Consider the following 21,575-nt stretch of genomic DNA (forward strand, 5'->3'; position numbering starts at 1 on the left):
TTTTGACATGTCACAGTAGGAAAAGCACAAGTGTTAATAATGCAATTAATGGTGGCTGTTTTCCATTTAGGTGAGCCAGTTCCAGGGTTTGGTGTACATGCTGGCTCACTGGAGAGGATGAACTGGAAAACCGACCTCAAGCCAGGCCTTATCGCCCAACATCAATATCCAACCTCACTAATGCTCTTGTGGATGAATGGGAGCAAATCCCTGCAGCAAGGTTCTAAAATCTTGTGAAAAACGTGCTCAGAAGAGTGGAGGCTGTCATAGTGATTGATCAATGCTCATGGTTTTGGAATGAGATGTTCAACAACCACATAAAGGTGTCATTTTTGGGTGTCCACATACTTTTGGTCATGTAGTGTAATATGCTAATGTGTGGAAAAGTACAGAGTGGCACTCTCATAGTAGACTATGATGATAAGGTATCGCATGGTGGGCTTTTCTGTGTCGCTTTTTTTAGTCTGCTGAACAAATTCCTTTGGTACGCTCACCCTAATTCTCTCTTGATGGATTTTCTACTCCCTTTTACCCCAAACCCCCCTTACCTTACCTCTCTCTTTCCTCTCATTTCCTCCCTCCCACCGTCTCCGTGAGCAGGTGCACAGTGACAGAGTCACTGGGCTGTGAAATCTCAGCTCCTTGAGACACGTTTCATGCCTCTACCATCCAAATACACACACACAGACGCACACACATTACGTTGTTTTTGTCCTATTTTTCTTCAACTCCTTCCTTTTTCTACCTCTCCTTTCTCATCTTTTCTTTCTGCGTGTGTAGAGATTGAGTCAACAATGTGAGATGTTCATGAATTTACTTGTAGGAGAAAAATCAAACCACCGTGCAGTGAAAAATCTACGCAGAGTTTCATTAGGCAACAACAGACGTCTGTGTGTGGAGGCATGCTTGTTTGTTTGTGTGTGTGTGTGTGTGTGTGTGTGTGTGTGTGTGTGTGTGTGTGTGTGTGTGTGTGTGTGTGTGTGTGTGTGTGTGAGCACTCCGTGTGTCTCTCCTGCATATGTCTCTGACCACATCTACATCTTTAATGTCTGAGACTGAATAATGTATGAACCCCCTGGGCTGGCAGACACACAAACACCTCTTTTACTGCTTCCATCTGCACAAATGTCATAAAGCACAAGCTAACAGTAAGCCATAAAAGAATGACCGCTTCATCCACAGTCCTGTACACCACCATCTTCACAACTATCGTGTCATAACCAAGATTAGATCATCTTGTGTTAATCTGAGAGAACAAAGCACAGTTCAAAGAAGGCCAGCGCCTCCTGCTCTTTCAACCACAATGGCTTCTCTACTACAAGCTTCCTGTTTACATGCTGCACACTTCCTGTTGGAGTAAACACAGAACTCACATCAAACATTTTTTTTACTTGTCTGTACCTGTGTGTGCTTATACAGTTGACCATTTAGCATCTCAGCTGCGCATGCCACATGACTGTGTGTCTCACTAATGCAGTCATACAAGCATCATAGTTCTAATTTGACTTTCAGATATCTGCACACTGTCATATTTTCCACATGCCCACACACACACAGACACACACATTTGTCTTTTCCACTGCCTCTTCTGAAGATGAAGCTGTGAAGCTGAGGTCAAGGTTGGTTTCTACAGCAACTGTGCATAATAATGCCGTGACCCACCTGACCATCGAGCTTCTCTGTGAAGAGCGTGGTAATAATATTAATACTCTCTAACTTGCTCATCCTCTCCATGTTTGCGAGGTTTTTGCTCTTTTATTTCCTCATCGTTCTCTTCTCTCCCCATCTCTTTATCTGATTCAACTACAAAATGGTTGACAAATTAAAGGAAAAAAGCTGAATATATGAGATATGAGTGGAGAAACATCATAATGAATGTAGATGCTTCCATGCAGGGCATGGGAGCCCACTGAATGGTTTGATAAGTATGAAAATAATGTGAATCATATGCTATGGCCTTTGCAGTCACCAGATTTCAGTGTAGTTGAAATCTGATGAATCTATGGGAGATATTGGCCTGACATGTTAAACAGCGCTTTAACACCACATGAGGGAATATCCTCTGGAAGAATAGTGTTCATTCCTCCAGTATCGTTCAGAGACTTGTAGAATCTATACCAAGGCATATTGAATTTGTTTTGGTGGCTGGTGGTGGCCCAACACCTTACTAAGTTGGTTTTTCCTTTACTTTGTCATCCATCTGTATGTTGCAGTGGTACCATGTTGCAGCCTAAAACAAGTGCACCAACTACACATTTTCTCGCATAACCACTCTGAAGAGGAATGTTTTGGGGCTTTGCATGTCCTAGAAAGGACTACTCTCACAGTGAGCTGGTTCCACCCACCTCCACAAATCATCCAGAGCAGGCCATTTAGGTGCATTTCTTATGGAAACCATGTTATCTTGTAGCATCAATTTACAGTCCTGAGCTAACCTCTGCCAGGAATGTGCGTGAAACTCTCTCATGAGTCACAACTGTACAAACAAGCCCGAGCTGCTCCCATGTGATGGCTGTAACAGAGCAGAAACATGGGAGAAATCAAGGAAATACACATATACACACAGGGCTGATGATCTGGATGGAGAAACACTCAAATATTTTTCTATTTGTATTTACAGCATGTCAGTGATACTCTATAGTGAGTTAATAGTGACCTTACAGTATGGTTGTTTTTGTTTGTTTTGTTTTTTGTTATTGTTTTTTTACATGCCATCAGTAAAACATCCTCTTATTTTTGCCGTGATATCAACCTATCTTCCTTCTAACCTTTATTATATAGCCCAATGTCTTTTTCATAAGAGGTAATCAGTGGAAGACCTGATAACAGGCCACCGTGAGCCATCATGACTGTTTCCTCCGCACTGAGGAGAGGCAGAGAAAAAGATGGAAAGAGGAACAGAGCGCAGGGCCCGCGCACGATGCCATGCGCGTTCCCGATTTCTGCTGCGCACAGACAGCCGGTGCGGAGAGAGGGAGGGAGGAGAGGGCTGCTATTACTAGTGACAGAAAACGGCAGCGAGCACATACAGTCTACAGAGCAGCTGATGCGACAAGGTAGGAGAAAAAAACACCTCCGCATCATTATATTCAGTGTCTCCGATCAGTATCCATAGCTGACGTGATGCAGATTGAACGGCCTTTGTTTTCAGTGCGATTGCGGTGTTTTACAGCCTGATCCGATGTCCTCTCTCCGTGCTGTTGTTGTGTGTCCGCAGATGCTGAGCGTCGCCTTGCTGTGTGTGTGCGCCGTCGCCTTTGGACACGTCTCCGCTCGCTCCGAAAGCGGCAATTTTTTGGATGATAAGTGGCTCGCTGGACGATGGGATAAATTCAGAGATGTAAGTAATATTTATGGCTTATATTATTAACGCACTTTCCCTCCTCATTATCTCATTAGCACCCCCACCCCTCTTTTCTCCCTATAGCCATCCTCATTGGTTTGTGATCATGCGCTCCTCGTTGTGTCAAAGCGAGGCGTCACGGGGCCCGTTGTGGTGTTTGTCACACGTTTATCACCCGCTCCACTGAGACTGTAAATACACCAACGATATGGGATGAGCCTTGCCCGTGAGTGTGTTTTCGCGATAGCAGTTCCTGCTTAGCAGATATAGCCAAGGCCTCTGCGAAACACAAATGCACATCGCCAGCTGTCCGAGAGGCACAGCTGAGTCTCCGTAAGGGGCCTAATTATGGGCAGGTATGAAGGAGGGAGTCCGCAGCAGTGAGGCCTGGATGTGCTGTTCGTTTAGAGGAATAAACACCTGCCACAAGGTGTACGTTAGTGGCAACAAACTGTGGAGATTCAAGCCGGAGTATTATGTTTGAGCTATTATAGCCTACTCATGTCTGTGTTTATTTGCGTGTGTATAATAGCTACTATCACAACAAAAAGCACAAGTCCCAATTGGGATCATAACATCATATTAACACAATGAAGCTCAAGAGCAAGTCCACTGTAAACTCACAGACACACTGAGTCTCCATGGGAATATTACAGGGATAGCCTAACACGTGTCTCGGTGGCTCTGTGGTCTCCTCTCTCGAGCAGTGATTGTGTTTGCACTGATCTGGTTGCTGCCGGTGAGTGTCTTCACTTCCACAAGGTGCTGTCAGCAACCATTACCCTGGCGTGTTTATATAAAGGTAAGTAGCCTAATGCTGCCGCTGAATGCCATGCTGGCACACAGGACAGCCTCTGATCATGTAGCCCAGCTGGCTTACGAAGCTTATGCCCTGAATGTTTTCAGCAAAGCCCCGAATCTTAACTGTTTACCACGCGTGGCGTTTTTTGTACTAAACCCCGATCACAGCTGGGTAGGAACCAATGTGTTTTAAACGGAATGATCGGACCGAAGCCCTGACGGAACCAGTGTTGCCAACTTGGCGACTTTTCAGACCCTCTTAGCGACTTTATTTCTAAAAAGCGATTAACGACAAATTTAGCGACTTATTCAGACCATCAGGGAAAAGGCGAGAAATATATTTAAATATATTATTTTGTAATTCATTCCCATGCGTGCTGCGGGTCTTCTGCCAACAGTGTCTCTCTTCCTCTCCTCTCTTGCTGTCAGTGTGGGGAGCTTCACTCTTTCTCTCCGGATCTCTGGATTAGGATGTAATAGCTAGTAAATATTTAAATTGTTCGTTTGATCTTCTCCCTCCTCCCATTGTAAATTTTTTTTTTACTTCAAATACACAATGTCCCTTCAGTGAGTTTGTGATTTTCTCGCCAAAGATTTCTCTATCTACGTTTTAAATGTCTTAAATTAAGTTGATCTCACTGCACTAAGCTGCATGCAAATGAATGCGTGATGACGCCATCAACATGCAAATGAGCGTATGATGTCATCAGGCGACTTTTAGCGGCTTTTGGAGTTAGTGCTAGCTACTTTTAATTGGAAAAAAGTTGGCAACACTGGAAGGAGCCCCTCCCCTCCTCCCCCATGTAGTCTTTTTCTTCAGCACCTGTCCATTGAGCATCAACTGGGGCAGTTTCCAGTGGCCAGCTTTTAACCAGATGGCAGTTGTACCTTAATACATAACACCTTGGTGGCTTTTTAAAAATTCTGTAGCTTTTTCTTATTATATTTATTGTTCCATACACCACCTGATGTAGGCCTATTTGACTAAAGAGAAATAAAATGGCTTCAGTCAGATTACAGGCGAGTTTCTTATACATTGTTTAAAATATAGCTTTCGTTTCATATATGACAAAGGAGGCAAGCTGTTTTTTGACAGTTAACTGTGTATTTGAAGTGATAATAATAATTGTTTATTCATATAACACTTATTTATAGTGCAATAGTTATGGATAGACGTGTGACCCAAGACTCATTTAAAGATTTCAGGGCTAAGCCCCAGATCTCCACTGACCCTGGATCCGCCCCTGGCCAGGTTGTTGCAAAGAATTATTGTATTCATGCTTTTCCACTGTTACATCCTTATATTCATTAGACATCAGTATATGTTGATATAGTGTGACCCTTACACACATTTAGACTTTGTAGCCTACAATACATTAAGATGTTTTTAGCTAAACTAAAATACTAATCTATTATTAGTATTTTAGTACTAGATTACAGATAACAGACAGAGGAGATCACTGCTATTGTTTGGGAATGAATGTCTCAAAATACATAAAGGAGTAGAATTCAATGTAAAATGTCTAAGTCTTTCAGTATAATAGTGCAAAATGTAGCTTTCAGGTGGAGTGTTTTTGTTAGGATATCTTGCCTCTAACCACAGATTGCGCTTAATGGGTCCAAACAAGCAGAAGTGATTTGTACACGCTTGCACTTGCACTCACTTACACACACATACACACACACACAAACAGATGCACAAAAATAAGCATGTATGCACACACATAAATTATGAGAAACAAGCTTTTTGTTCAGGAGCTATACTTTGACTGTGCTGCAAAAACAACAGGGATCAGATAATGCACCAGAGAAAATACACTTTTCACTCACGCCAGCTTTAAAGAGTGGTTTTACCACCATGCAGCACACTTGCCGTAGGATTTTTCTCTGAATTAGAGCCCTTGATATATTTGATGTCAGAGAGAGAGACAAAAGCAGGAGCAACATTCTATTTAATTTTCAAAGATAAGGTCAAGTGCTGTCTTTTTTTAGACATGATTTCATGTTTCTTGTAACAGGTTTTTTTTTCTCTCACTTCCTCCTGCCTGCCAAATTTAAGCTAGTGAACCCATCAGCTCGGGTGGACCCATGTGATACACCTCAGGTCCAACTATTGAGCAGGATTTGAATTATGTAAATAGGGTGTTGGGACCGAATGCCAGAGAGGAAATGTGATTGGCCGTGTGCTGTGCTGTTTAAGATGATCGAAACTCTTTGAGATAGATACAGTGAGACAAAGATTGTGTGTTCGTGTGTGTGTGAGAGAGATAGTTGAGAAAGTTTGGTGACTGTCTTAATACAAACAGAGGTCTATAAATACCCCCAGTGGCAATGAGAGGACATTTAACCTATTCATAACAGAACAAAAAGATAGATAGATAGGTACCTGAGAGGGAGGGACAGGGTAATGAGAGTGGAAAGGAAAGATGAAAGAGAGTGGAGTGATTGGCGGTGAACTGAAGACTCTGTGTGCATTCACGTCCGTGTTTTAACCTTGAAGCTCAGGCATTAGAGATAAAGGTGGAGCACAAAAGCATTATGTGCTTTGTGTATATTGTATGTGCGGGCCTTTCATTTCCTGTTTTAGTGCTGTGTCCCAGATTGTCTGTGTCACTGTGTTTTTGCATTCTTTCACACAGGAATATATCAGTACATTATACTCAGGTATTCAACTAAATAACAAAAGAAGCAGTGACAGACAGCCTTGGCAGACTTGCTCACTTTTCTCTTTGCATGTTGCCAATTGGACTTGTATCACCACTGTTTCCATTGGTACAGAGGTCAAACAAATTCAAATTCAAAGGGGCTTTATTGGCATGGGAAACAGACGTTTACATTGCCAAAACAAGTGTGAAATAAAAACAACAACAACAAAAATATGTACATAAACAGAGGAATTGTGATTTGCTGTTAGAAATATATATATATATATATATATATATATATATACACACACACCCTGTACAATAAACACTGTACAAATATAGGCCCATCAAAACTTTTTTTTTATTAAGTCTCATGTAATTACACTTTTATTTTTGCTCTACATGGTAAATACTTGTACTTTTACCTAATCTAATTGGCATGTGGGTTTTAACAAATGGCTTTGTACAATTACAATACAATTAGATATAAACTAGACTACAGTCACACAAAAGCAAGAACAAAGATAGCAGTTTTTAAAAATGGCTGGAGTAAGGATGAATATAAGGTGGACAGTGCTTCTGCAGTCTCATTTATTAATCAGTCTATTTCTATATTAACCTATTCATTATCTAGATGCACTGTAGTTAGAAGTGATGCCAATCTGATTTATACAGTCACACGTAATGGAACACATGCATCCCAGTACTGTCACAGTATTGTCACATACTGCATACACTGTATAGAAGTTATAGCTCGAGGGGCCAGTTAGCACAGGAAATCTACAACTGTTTGTCATGACACACATATCACACTGCCTTTGAACCATGTATTGAATCATGTTAATTGTACTTCTGAGATACATAGCCCATATATAACTTTTCCTGCTAAGTGCGCTAGATAGGATCTTGGCCACTGATTTACTGTAAGTCCTGTTAGGGTGGCTGGAGAGGCCTGGGGCTCTCTTTGCTGCACTGGTGCCCTCTCAGTTTTGGCTAGCTTTCAGCACTGCCACAGAGTAAAGAGATAAGCTGAGGAGGAGGAGGATAGGTTTAACAATCAACGTAAAAAACACAATGAATGATGTGCGATGAAGAGCACGATGCTGAATTACACAGTATAGGAATAAATTAACATCTTGTTTAGAGCAGCCTCATTAGAGCAGATTACACCTTTCCATCCTCTCCTCTCTTCATCTCTCATCTCTCGTGTGTTTTTACTGTGCATGTCCGTCCTGTGTTGTTTGTGTTGTGGAGGGTGAATGATGTAGGGAAGGTACAGAGCTTGAGGCCTTTTCCACTTCAAAGCACCTCAGTGTGTATTTGTGCGTGGATGCATGCGACAAGCTTGAGCAAGACAAGCAGAGCCAGTACAGTGAAAACATGCACATATTTCTCCTGTTGGAAGTTAGGGGGGAAGGCAGCAAGGAGTCAGGAAAGGTAAAAAAGCCATTAGGACACAATTGGTAGGGATGATCTGTAAAATGTGAAGTAAAGGTGAGAAAAGTGGTTGTCAGAAGCAACATATTCATGAGGGCTTATTTCTATAGACATGCAGATAAAACCACACAAAATCAGTATGCACACAAGCAAATTAGGATGTTAGCCAGCAGAGCCGGATACACACACTGTTGTGTCTGTGTGTATTTGTGCACATGAGGAAAAAAAGACTGTTATAACTCTAAGGGGGAGAGAGGAATAGAGGTGGAAGGAGATGGAGAGATAAATTGAAAAGTTGCTATTTTTAGCGTACACTCAGGAGGCCATTAGGCCTACTGTTGAATTTTGGGTTTTTCTGTGTTTTTTTTTTTTGGAAAGTGGGTGGCTGGTTGCATGTGCAGTGAAGTGCATTCATCCTGTTATTTGATGTTTTGTAGTGCTGACAGATTCTGGCACTACAGTCAGTGTTGTGGTGATAAGTTAGGTTTTTTTTTTTAATAAAACTGTGTGTGTGCGCGCGAGCGTTTGCGTGCGTCTGTTGATTCCATTAAGGAATCAGACTGCATGCACTTTTGTTGTCTTGACTGGTCTAGAGGGCTTGGCCCCCATAATGCAATGTTCTCATTATTCAGTCTCCATGGTCTGCAGTGCTAGAGGGGAACCATCCTGAACAGAAACAAAAGTACCTCTCTGTTTGGCTTTATCTTTGCTAAGCTTTCAGTATGTGTGTTTTCTTCATAGTAAGACATAATTCTAAACAAAAGAAACAGACAGAGCCACTGTTGAATTGTGGAAGGTAGAGTGGGAGAAGAGATAAAATAAGTAATGAAGAGTCTGCAGTGACGATGCAGAGGGTCAGAAAGGGACAGCAATGAAGGGACAAGAAGGAGAAATTAATTAGTGGAGAAAAAGAGAGTTGACCCTGTTCACCTTATAGAGCACAGAGAAGTGAGACAGAGAAGACTCCCTGACAGATAAAGCCATGCTTGAAAAATAACTAGGATCCTGTGGCAGACAGTGTCAAATTATAAGGGTTTAGGGACATGCATGCCCTGTACATACAGACAAATACACACAAGTAGATATCTAAATTCAGCTCTGCAGTCCACAGTGCTGACCATCATTAACACCTACAGAACCAGTTCAGGCTAGTTGAGGTGTGGGTATTACTGTGTAAACATAATATGTGTGTTGTCAGTAACTGTCATTGTGTCTATTTCCTCCATGGGTGACAATACAGGAAACATACATTACTGAAACTGCATCTCACAAACAAGCGTAGCAGACAAGTCTAAGGTGTAAATGTGTTTTAGCTTCCTGAAGAAGAATTGAGAGCTTGTTAAAAAAAACCAAAAAAAAAAAACCTGCAAACTTTGCAAAACTGCAAAGAAGTACTGCAGGAAGATAACTAATCTATACAACCACATTTCAGCCAGCACTGAACCTTTCTTACCTTATGTGTTTCTGACTTGTCAAGCCAAAAAAAACCTGGGGAACACTTAACAGACTTAAAACAATGCAACATTTATACCAAAGACAATCTGCGGTAGTACAGTACAGTATAGTACACTGTAGTGCTGCGTCTTTATAAAAAAATGCTTACACACCTATTCACTCACCAAGAACTCCTCTCAACCACTCACCCTTTAACCTCCCCGAACTACCTCACTAACTTCCTTCCCTGCAAGTATTGAAACGCTGAACTTGTTACTGTTAACATTACCGCTACAGCTGTCAGTGTATTACTTTTTTTAATGGATATACAGGGAAATTGTGTCTAATAGTTAATGAATTAGATACATTTTAATTGACGGTGATTGAATCATGAATTGAATTGAATCAATTAAGCCCACATGTGGCTAATCAAGTTTTCAATGTTCACTTGCATTATAGAAGGGCCTTTTCTAATGCACATGTAGCTTCACTGCTCTTTAGTTTCTTACTGCATCATAATTGATTAACTGATTTATATTTGGCCTCCCTATGTCGTAGCTGATTCATATTTTATCTCTCTGCTGTCTATACCACCCATCTCCATAGCAAATGCTATATGCACAAAATATATAACAATGGTACAATAAATATGCTCTGTACACGTGAGAGTGAGAGGTAATTGTGTCCATAGAAATTATTGAACTGTACACCAGGGAAAACAGTTCTGAATTTCAGTCTTTAATTGAATTTGCTACAACATGTTGGTGGAGATTTGCACAACATTAGAATGTGCAAATCTACAACACAGGACTTTAATTGGGTGGATAAGACACGCTCTGTTCAGCCACACTGTGGGATTTACGCTGATAAGATGTTTTTTTTTTTTCTCCCCTATTTCCCTCACCTTCCTATTTGTTCTGGCATATAGAATTGAATGAGTCACACACACACACACACACACACACACACACACACACACACACACACCAAAAGACAGAACGACAAAGAGAGCTAGAGAGAAAGAAAGAGAACATTTTGTTTTCTGAGTTACAATAAATCACTAGGTGCCAAAGCTACATGTGTGCAGTTTCAAGCAGTGTTTTGTTAGTTGATTAGTAAATTAAGCAAGTAATTGTAAGTAATTCTGTAACATTTTTCATTTTGAGGTATAGTTATTCTGCCATCTACTATTGGTTACAAATAAATTATTTTTTCATCAGATTATTTATTGATTTGGGGTAACTTAATTTTGTCATTTACTTCCAAAGTGGCTTCCGTCAGCTTTTTTTTTTTTTTTTTTTGCACTCTATATTTGCACTCGTCCTACTTTGTACTGCAACTGCTGCACAACAATTTCCCTCGGCATAAATTAATTTCTTATCTTAATCAGATTGTGAGGACAGAAATCAGTTGACACAGTCACATTATGGTGACTAGCCTCACAGCTGGGGACAATGAGGTGATACGCACAATGTTAACCAATGTTAGGGTTAATTATGTCAATTCAAGTCTTCCTAAGTGTCAAAAACAAGTGTGTGTGTGTGTGTGTGTGTGTGTGTGTGTATGATGAAGAATACAAAGAAAGAAGACAGATGTGAGAACGAGAACAGGTTATCATTGTGACCGCATGAGAGAGAACACAGTGTGGTATTGGGTTTCAATGGATGCCCGGAGACAGAATTGAGTGTAAACCAGAGAGTGAGATCACTGAACACACGCACAGCTCACTATTTCTTAAGCTCCTTTTACATTTGCATCATAAGCCAGCACCCCCTGGGTGTGTCTCCTTCTTGTCCTTTTATTAAAAGCAGGCAAATCACTCACCTCTGTGCAATCCTTATTTAGACTGTTGAAACACATCCACAGGCAGAAGATTTAACCATTTGATATATCTAGGAAGATTTTAAAAAACTGTTCATTTTCAAACCATTTAGGGAAATAGTGAAGCACTTTATGTGGGAAATAACAATATGATTAATGTTTGCATTTTTTCTCTTTTATATAGAGCATATGAGAGCTCTTTTGAGTATTAACTCCTTAAATATTACATTTTCCCAGTATTTTCTCTGTATTTTTCCAGTGTGAGTCATGATTAAGCTTTTGGTTAAATTAGTTTCTTATTGGACTCAATATTTAAATATATTATAATATATAATATAATATTTAAATGTGACATTTAAACAGAGGTTTTCTTTGATGTTAATCTAGCCAATCAGATGCATCTTACAGTAAATTAGGTTCCAAAAAGGCATATTTATGTATTTCTGCTCTGCAATGCAAATTTTACTGGCTGATTATAATTTAAACCTAAAAGGTTTTTTTTTTTTCAAACACAAGCCTGACATTAAACCCAAAGTTACTTCCCTGAAAGCCTCATGCCTTCTCTTAACTTTAAATAGTTAAACACAATATTTTCTTTTTTAAAAAGCCTGTCATAGTCAGGAATTGCAATCCACTTGCATTTATCTAACCTAAACCCTAAAAAGTAGTAATATTCCTTTTATATCTTTAAACTGTCCAGCCTGTTTGGTTGAGTGTAAATGTCACATGGTATATAAACAAAATTCCATGAGGTGATATAAGGGAGTATGATAAGCAGCACATGCACACACACACAGACACACAGACCTCTTTTTATACACATGACGGCACAGAACTGCTGTCATAACATCGACATTATCTTGACTGAATAAATGCATGCTCCACGTGTTTGTACTTGATGGTGTGTTGGTGTTTGTGTTCCTAGATTTCCATAAATTTATTTCATTATGCAAAGTTTCCGCTCAAAAAGAAAAACCTAATCAAAATGAATTCCTCATTCTCTCTCTCTGTAATGCTTTCTCCTAAAGGAAGTGGAGGTTTGTATGACTGCTTAATAGTCTCGTATCTGTCATGTATTATTTACTCTAGATGTCATTTGAACAATATTTTATGATTTTGTTTATTGGTTAAACCTGTTTCAGGAGCCTGGAACATGGACTCCATCCAAGCCCTTCGATCAAGGTAGGTGTGAGGAAGAGAACCTGGAGTGGTTGTGCTGTTAGCTTTGTGATAAAACAAAAAAACACTAGGAAGGACAAAGAGGACTCAAGCCTCTTCCAAAGCTGAACAGCTTTAAACTTGGTATTTTATTAATAGAAAATGTTTAGCTAAAATGTTTAATCTGCATATGGATGCCTATCTGCATCAATATATACACTGATTAACAACCATGCTGATTGGCTGATGGTGATCATAGTTTTTGGAGAATCCCTACATAAAAATTAAGCAGGAATATAGTAGATTGGAATATTAGGGCTTTGTTCAAGAATGAGCTGTACAGAATTACAAGTGAGTCACACTTAATGCCACTGAGTTATGTATGTAACGCCACACATTAATGAAATGCCATCACATTTTGCAGGATTGCTCAGTTACTGTGTGCATGACATCTACCATTGGTTGCAATTGCACTGCTACTCAAGAGGAATGATATTTTATGTAAAATAGGTCATGCTTGCCAGAATTGGCAGCCAATTATAGGAACACAATATGACATATCAAAACTCAAATGAATAACCTTTATTCAGGGTCACCCAAATATGTAGCGTACCACATTTGGTGAAGATTAAATGATAAAAGCAATGGTGAAAACTTATTTTGCAAAAAAAAAAGGAAATGTTGACATATCTCAGCTAGAAAAGGGCCCATGGTGATAGATTTACCTCAATCCAAGGAACCCAAGAAAAATGCCGGTTCAGGAGTTATTAGCAAAAAAGTTAAGTGTTTTGCAGATGGCCATGCTCTCCTCTCTAAAAACCAAATCACTTGTCACTTGGTGCATGGCCTAGCTTTGGATCAAATGTCACTGAAATGTGTTTGGTAGTTTTTTTTTAAATATCCTGCTAACTAACAGACAGACAAACAATTTGGAGCAAAAACATAACCTTGGTGGAGGTAACTAACACTATAGCGCCGTGCAACATTACATGCGTTACATTAGAGTTACCCTCCTTAAACCATCATGCTTCTCAGTTGAATTGTGTCTGTTCCCCAGAACTTAGACCCTCAAAAACATTTTGTGACATCAGTGTAACAAGAATTACCAGCAGTAAGGAGAGGATGGTGAACATCTCATATACTTTTTTATGAAAACGTACATTAGACAGATTTTGACATTCACACTATGCTACCTATTGCTGTACGATATTTGAGTGTGTGTTAAGTATGTTATTTCCAAGCAATCCCCAATTCTTGTTTATTTATGTAGCCTAGCTAACATCTACTGTAAAATAAATAAATAAATAAAAATACATGATGATTTTCTATTCTTTGATCATCTCATTTCCCATTGTATTACAGACAGTGATAAGCTCATACGCACATCCAGGCACACCAGGACATGAACACGTTCACTCTCACTTATCACTATCCTCAAACATACTCACACACACACACACACACACACACAGACATGTCAGGGAAACAATAGCATTAGATTAGTGCATTGGAGGATGGAGGCAGGATAATCTGCCAAAGCTGCTCAGGGATTACAGTAAGGTTCTTTAGAGCAGAGGTCATTCACAAACTGTTCTGAGATCAGCTGAGGGCCTAAGATCCTGCGCCTAGGTGCTACGCTGAAGGCTGACGCGTGGTCAGAAACTGCTTGCTTGTCTTTACCAACAAAGATCACACCGTCAGCATAAGATTCAGATCCAAAATCAGCTCTCACGTTAAAAGCCAGATATGGCCCTCAGTTGTGAGATCTGATACCAGATCAGTTTGAGGATCTCAGCAAGAGCACACATGAGACTGACATCCGGCGCAGGTTGATGCAAGGTCAGAAGTAGCCTCTATAAGCAGTTGCATCTGTTTTTAGCTGTAAGGAAACCTTATGGTATTATGGCTTTAAGTTCAGTGTGAGAGAGACATTGCCAGTAAACTGTAAGTGAAGAGACAGTGGCTAGATTTAACACACACACATACACAGATCTCTAACACCTATCCACATACAGTAGCTTGGATCTGTAAAAATAAAAGGAAGTACATGATTAACCAGGAATCATTGATCTAGGATTTCAAAGAACAAAAGGAAAATGTAACCTTGGAAGATTTTCTCTATGTTTATGCTCATGGGCTTAGTCTTTGTAGGAAGCTCGTTAGATAGAGAGGCTGTGTTCCCATTCTGTATCTCTGTTTTGTGTTTTTAGGCCTTGATCCAGCCAAAGACCCCTGTCTTAAGATCAAATGCAGTCGCCACAAGGTTTGTGTGGCCGAGGATTATAAGACTGCCTCTTGTGTCAGCCAGAGGAGAGTTAGGTAAGAAGACACACACGCACATACTTGGTCTTTTAAACAGACATAAGTTTCAAAGCTGTCCCTCAAATTTACATTCAGATGTTTCCGTGACAAAGCCAGAAATGAAACATGAAATGACCGTGGATTAGGAGCAAATCAGATCTCTTTATTACTTCCCATCTCTTTTCTCCTCCCTCATTTTTTTGTTTTCATTCATGCAGCATGATGATAAGCAACAACACCAGAGGGGTGGCTGTTTTTCTATTTTTCCCGCTGGTCTACTGGTTGCTCGGCTCTCTTGTGACTGTTGTGTGACATTACTTTTTAGTCCAATTACCCCAGCACTGGCACCGCCTTACAATGGACACAAAGTCCTGCCAAGTGATATGAATGGGCTTTGTGTGTGTGTGTGTGTGTGTGTGTCTGGGACACTGCAGACTGGACAGAGGACAGTAGCGCCATACTGACCCCATTTCCCATTCTTAGCAACAACACAATTACCACTACACAGTACAAGCAAATCAGACAATAATCACACATAAATCCTAATCCTTGTTTCATCTCTTAAAATTTATGTAAGATCAAGAAAATACATCATAGATACAAAATACTTCCAAAACAGTTTGGAATATAGCAGGGGAGTTAAACAGTGCATTGAGATGGAGATTTTTATATGCACACAGTCAGATATTTAGTGTGTGTGTGTGTGTGTGTGTGTAAAATAAGTATTTTGAATCTCCTCTCTAGTTTTAAAGATGCCAGTTTGTACCAGAGTCCGGGGTCAAGGTGCACACCCTGCCCTGTGGTTCACCCCTCTCCTGTTTGTGGAACTGACGGCCACACCTACTCCACCAAGGTACTACCACACACACAATCACTTCATCACCCATAATAGAGACATCTGTGCACGCATGAGTTACATTTCCTCTTGATGAGACACACATCCTGATTTTACTTCCTATTCTGTCTTGTCCCTTCTGTCTCTGTCTCTGTCACTCTTGCTCAGTGTAAGTTAGACTACCAGGCATGCATCACAGGAAAGAAGATCGCCGTGAAGTGTCCTGGCATGTGTCCTTGCCCCTCTCAGCCTGAACAGAGCTCTGCAGAGAAGAAAGGTACACGGTTATGCACACATGACTGCACACTGCATGCTAGGATACTTTGCAGAAGAAACAGTAAATTCTCCTTAATTAAAAAGTCTTCCATGGTTTCCAAGCCCATGTTAAAGCCCCTTCCTGACAAACTAAAGTTTGTCTGTCTGGCTAAAGTGTCTGACACTGAATCCCTACAAGTCTCAGGGCAGCTGTGCTATAGCTGACTCTGACTCCTCATCTAAATAAGGGAATAGGGGGATAATAAAACATTACTTCATCATTATTAATCATTAGTGTTATTGTTCTTCAGTGTGCAGTGAGTCTGACCTGAAGGAGGTGGTGAGTCGTCTGAGAGACTGGTTCAGAGTGCTGCATGAGAACGGCAACCACAAGAGAGTCAAGATCCAGAAGCCAGAGAAGAACAGTGAGTCACATGGCATTAACAAAGTAGAGAAATGAGAAAATACACAACATTTCTAGCGGCATCAACCCCTCTCTCGTGTTTTTAACCTTTTCCCCGCAGAGTTTGAGGTTGGGGCGTCACCTATTTGTAAGGACCCTCTGGGCTGGATGTTCTCCCGGCTGGACACAAACTTTGACCTCCAGCTGGACCATTCAGAGATCAAGAGCCTCTACCTGGATAGGAACGAGCCGTGCTCTGATGTGTTCTTCAAATCCTGTGATACACATGCCGACAAAGTTATAACCAGCTCTGAGTGGTGCACATGCTTCCAGAGGTACACAGGTACGGTATCTCCATGCACTCACATGCAATACAAATATTAAAAATGCATTCACGTCTGGATATACATGAAAACACAGATGTCCCTCAGCTTCAGTCACTGTATCTTGTGATATGAGTCTTATGAGTATGAATCATATGAAGAGTTTTCTTATATAATAATAAAACATGAAACATACAGTTAGCCAGACCATTTGGTAAAGAAAACAAATGCAAACAGAAGAATTATTACCTGATATTTAACTGTCTGTTGTAAACATCCATTACAACTGACTGACTTTCTGGTTTAACCATCTACTATACTTATCATAGTTGTGCTCATACGCCGTCTTTCTGTGCAATGAGGGATTATTATCAACATTTTGGGTGCACTTGCAGTTTTACCTCCAAATAAAGTGGTTTAAAAAATTTGGCTTAGCTGATCGCTCGTGTCCATTGCCCCTTCGTACTTTGCTGTAGGGATTTTGCTATGTTCCCCAATCTTAGCAGTTACTTTGGTGAGTAGAGTGTTGTCATAGCCGTTAGAAATGATGGCTAAAACTCAGAAAACAAGACCCAAGTTATAATAAACCAGAACTTTTCTTTAAAGGTAGAATGAGTAGGATTTGTTGGTTGCGGTTTGTAAACACACAATTCAAAGTTGGCCCCTCCTCCTGGCTCAATGAGCTAGAGAGAGGGAGAGAGCGAGCAGCTATGATCGAGTGAGCAAGAGAGTGATTGAAGAGAGGAAGCAGCGTTAGTGAGAACAAAGCTGTGAAACAGATACATAAAACGTTATTTTCTGATTGTTTCACAGCAGTTATGTTCTAAAGAACAAATAAACATGCCCACACCTCCACACAACCCTGCGGGAAGGATTTTGAGCAGAGAAGAGAAACAGCGATGTTACCTGGTCGCTATGTTTTTACAGAGTCCCAACCTCACAGCAGATTATTTTTTGTATGAGTTTATACATTGTCGTTGTTTTTTAGGAAAATCCTACTCATTCTACCTTTAATTTAAAATTAGGTTTTTGGACATAAAGAAACAGTATTTACAGATGAGTCACCGGAGCTGCACTTGTGAAAGCAAAGACAGCAGAATAACAAACATCATGACGAAAGCAAAAAGCACACAAAGGAAGCAAAGTTCACATAAACAGATGCATTCTCAGAAAAGCAGACTTCTGCAGTTTGTTACCAGAGTCCCTTGTCTCTCCTTTTCAGATTCCCCTTGTAAAGCAGAGCTGTCCAGTATCAACAAAAAGCAAGCGGGGAAGAAACTGCTTGGTGAGACACACACGCACTCTAACACACACAAAAGCACAAATACACACAGTGTGTTACCCTAACTAATTGTGTGCATCTATGTGTTTTGTCTTGTATTTGTAGGTCAGTATCTGCCATCCTGTGATGAGGACGGTTTTTACAGGTCCCACCAGTGTCACAGCAGCAGCGGCCAGTGCTGGTGTGTGGATCGCTATGGCAATGAGGTGGCCAGCTCACGCACCCATGGACCTGCAAACTGTGGTAGGCAAAACTCTGAGGAGAATAGAGTCATGTTTATATGAAAGAAAACGTATAGATAGTGCGTGACATGCATTTAGGCTTCATGGAGGAAATAATTCCTAGATATTAGTGTCAACACACACAATTTTATTTTTTATGTTGCATGAAATCTGTCACTTACCACATTGTATTTGCGTCATAATAGATTGACTTTGATTTTTAGGACATTTTGGGCTTATTTGCTTACTTGCCAGGAGTTAGATGACAAGATTGATACCACTCTCATATCTGTCTGTTCAATTTGAAGCTACCGCCAGCAGCCAGTTAGGTTAGCTTAGCATAAAGACTGGAAACAAAAAAATGACAAGCTGTGGTTTAACACAGGTTATGTGTTGTACTATTTCTTGGCCCGGTCAAAGTAACTTCCTGTGGCCTTGTCCTCACCATGAGATTGCTAGGCTAGGTTGCTTTATGCTAAACTAAGCTAACCAGCAGCTGGCGGTACAGACATGAAAGTAGTAACAATCTTCTCATATAACGATTGACTAACTATTTCCCAAAACTATTCCTTTTAATAGTAAGATTTGGTTTATTCTCTGTTTCTAGGTGTGATTTTGGAGTCTTCTGGAGACCTTGGTAGCGGAGATTCGCTGTTCACTGACGATGATGAAGATTCCTTTGTCCTTGACGACCAGGCTGGGATGGATGATGAGGACGATGAAGATGATGATGATGAAACCGACGAATATCTGTCGTAATTTTGAAAAAGAAACAAAAAAAGAAAAAAGAGAAAACTGTTTGTTTGGTCAAACTGCACGTTTCTAGGTGACTCCCCAGGCAGATACTTAATCGTACTAACAGCCTATGGACTACTCTCTGTGTATTGTTTGTTCATTAGTTAAAAAAAAAAAAACAATATTCCTGGCAAACGTTTATGATTTCTCTTCCTCTCTAAGTATAAAATATGATTGGTTTAATGGCACTTGTTCACTTGTGTGACAGCCAACCAGAGAACATGACAAGGACTAATCGATAACCAATCCAGTGCTTTGGATTTGGTCATGTGTGCAAATACCTCTCCCTTCATTGGACAGTCCATGTCTTCTAGTGTGTCCTGTCCTTGTGCAGCACTCTGATTCCTGAGTGTGTTGATGCCTAAGGCGCAATGTTAAAGAGATTTCCCCCTTTTTCATTCTTTCACCCCTCCCCCCCAACTCAAATGTTCCTGTGTATAGGTGGGATGTTGATGATGTAGATAAGAGAATATTGCACTCTTAAGGTTTCTTTTGATCTTGATTTTGTAACTGTGACTGTAACTGTGGAAAAACAAGATAAGAGTTAGACATGCTTCATTAGGAGAATTAAGGCAAAAAAAAAACTGAGTTGGATAACAATCAGAACCGACATGCTAGCTGTTTTCACGGAGACACAAATCAAGTCAAATCATCTCAAAGGCACAGCAACATGGAAAGACAAATTACTGCTTGGCCGGTGGTGTTAGGGGGACAATATTATTATCTATTTTTCTAATCCATTGTTGGATGAATACAGAAGATGAAACAGATTTGTCGTAGCATGTCTAATACTGCGTAATGTTGTTTCAGTCTGTAGAACCAGAGGCTAAACCTTTATGGAACTTAAAATATATATGATGAAGCTTGAGGGTGAAAAATTCCCTCAAGCGTGTACAGATGAAACTGCAGTTGCATAGTTCTGAACTTCTTGAGCCTGTGAGTCTGTGTGATAAAAATGTTTACTTACCTTAGTACGTCGGTGAGCTCAAAGAAAACCTCATCACAGCTCAGAAGAAAGCGTGGAGTTGATGTTTTAAATTTTTTCAGATATGAGTCTTGGACTTAATGTGATTTGAGCACACAGTGTAATAAAATAAATCTCTTGCACAGTAATAAAACCACAGAGCCATGCAGACTTGTTGAAAATGTCTGGCAGGGGATAAAGGTTAAGGTGTGCCTTTTAATGGTGAGGACAGATGGAGGTAATAGTGGGAGAAGCATGCTTACTGGACTGACTAAAGCTCGTCATTACACTGCATAAGAGTGGCTTTACTATCAAGCTCGGATACTATTTGGGTTTTGGTATGGCTTGTGTTTTGGGTCTCTCTTATGATGGGTGTTACATAGGCCACATTTCAGATCTTTTGATTTGTTACATAGGATAGCTAGAATGTAGAGAAGCACAGATATACTTAGCAGTTAAGGCATAAAAACACTTAGATTCTGCTGGATTTGAAAATGGTTTATATATTAGTACACTGGCTAGAGGAAGCTTTGGTTTAGACAGCTTTATATGAAAATCATCTTACAGTATTTTGCTTTAACTTTGTTTCAAAAGCTTGATTTGTACCTGATCTACTCTTAACTACTTACAGTGTATACTTGTCAGGGTCGAAAACTGATCCCAGATTTGTGTATTCTTGATAAGTCCTGTGACTGTTTATGCAGACCTGGGATTTGCTGAGCTCTTATATTAATTTTCAATTATTAATCTGGGCTTCATTTTGAATCAAACATCTGTTGAAATTCCATGTTAAGACCTGAAAAGTGCCATCTAACTGTCCAATAGTTTGTTTTTTTTTTTTGCTCCCCTCATTCCTTTTAACTTGGAATTTTAATTCACTTTACAAACTGGAAAACATTTCAGTCTTAAAGTGTGCTGTTTCATGAGTGTGATGACATGCAAATCATTTTGATGACCTCAGACACTGTAGCCACTCTCAACCAATCACACACTGTCATCACAGCTCTAATAGTGTTTAAAGGTTATGATACATATGCATTTTTTACAGTGTATGTATGATTTGCTGAAATAAAAGCTATATTGACCAATGTTTGCTTGACTGCGTAGTCGTGAGTGCAACTTGGATGACAGACATGAATGCAAACTCTTGTTTCCGTGTGACCCAGTTTCTCTTCCATGTTTACTGTTTCGGTTCTTTACTTTAGGAAAAGACAGACAAGTTGCTGGGGTTCTGTGCTATAAAAATTGGGCTGTTAAATTATGAGTATGTGGGAGGTGAGAAAATAATTTCCCCTCATTAATCTGCCATAAGTGGAAGTTGAAAGTATTTATGCATCACTTAAAGCTTATTTAAAAGGAGAGAAAACTGACAGTGGTCAGGAGTGACAAACTCTGCTTGTTCGTAGGCAATGGGTTCTGTGTGCAGGAGAATTACTGCATTATGTAGGAGAAGAACAGGTGAATATTTTATGAGCCGCCTACACACCCACACCATACATGCATGCAGACACACAGTACATACAAGCACACGTAAACAGGTGTAGCGCAAAATATACA

General features: G+C 40.1%; 1 protein-coding gene across 2 annotated transcripts; it reads left to right on the plus strand.

Moving 5' to 3' along the window:
• The first annotated feature begins 2,895 nt into the window (after nucleotides 1–2,895).
• spock3 (SPARC (osteonectin), cwcv and kazal like domains proteoglycan 3) lies at nucleotides 2,896–21,106 on the plus strand. Of its 2 annotated transcripts, XM_044191009.1 has the most exons (12): nucleotides 2,896–3,056; nucleotides 3,218–3,340; nucleotides 12,510–12,518; nucleotides 12,624–12,663; nucleotides 14,850–14,958; nucleotides 15,685–15,793; nucleotides 15,944–16,052; nucleotides 16,342–16,455; nucleotides 16,555–16,776; nucleotides 17,979–18,041; nucleotides 18,144–18,281; nucleotides 18,867–21,106. In XM_044191009.1, exons 2-12 carry the CDS (start codon nucleotides 3,218–3,220, stop codon nucleotides 19,016–19,018), a joined length of 1,188 nt encoding a protein of 395 aa, XP_044046944.1. In that variant the 5' UTR covers nucleotides 2,896–3,056; the 3' UTR covers nucleotides 19,019–21,106. The 2 variants fall into 2 exon arrangements, with proteins under 2 accessions (XP_044046944.1, XP_044046945.1); XM_044191010.1 differs by lacking the exon at nucleotides 12,510–12,518.
• Nucleotides 21,107–21,575: the final 469 nt, after the last annotated feature.

Source organism: Siniperca chuatsi, linkage group LG3, assembly GCF_020085105.1.
Source record: "Siniperca chuatsi isolate FFG_IHB_CAS linkage group LG3, ASM2008510v1, whole genome shotgun sequence".
Classification (NCBI taxonomy): domain Eukaryota; kingdom Metazoa; phylum Chordata; class Actinopteri; order Centrarchiformes; family Sinipercidae; genus Siniperca; species Siniperca chuatsi.

Coding starts and splice junctions, on each gene's coding strand:
- spock3 (XM_044191009.1), top strand. CDS start 3,218: ATGCTGAGCGTCGCCTTGCTGTGTGTGTGCGCCGTCGCCTTTGGACAC. Junction 16,456..16,554: donor CCAGAAGCCAGAGAAGAACA/GTGAGTCACATG, acceptor TTTTCCCCGCAG/AGTTTGAGGTTGGGGCGTCA. Junction 18,042..18,143: donor AGCGGGGAAGAAACTGCTTG/GTGAGACACACA, acceptor TTGTATTTGTAG/GTCAGTATCTGCCATCCTGT.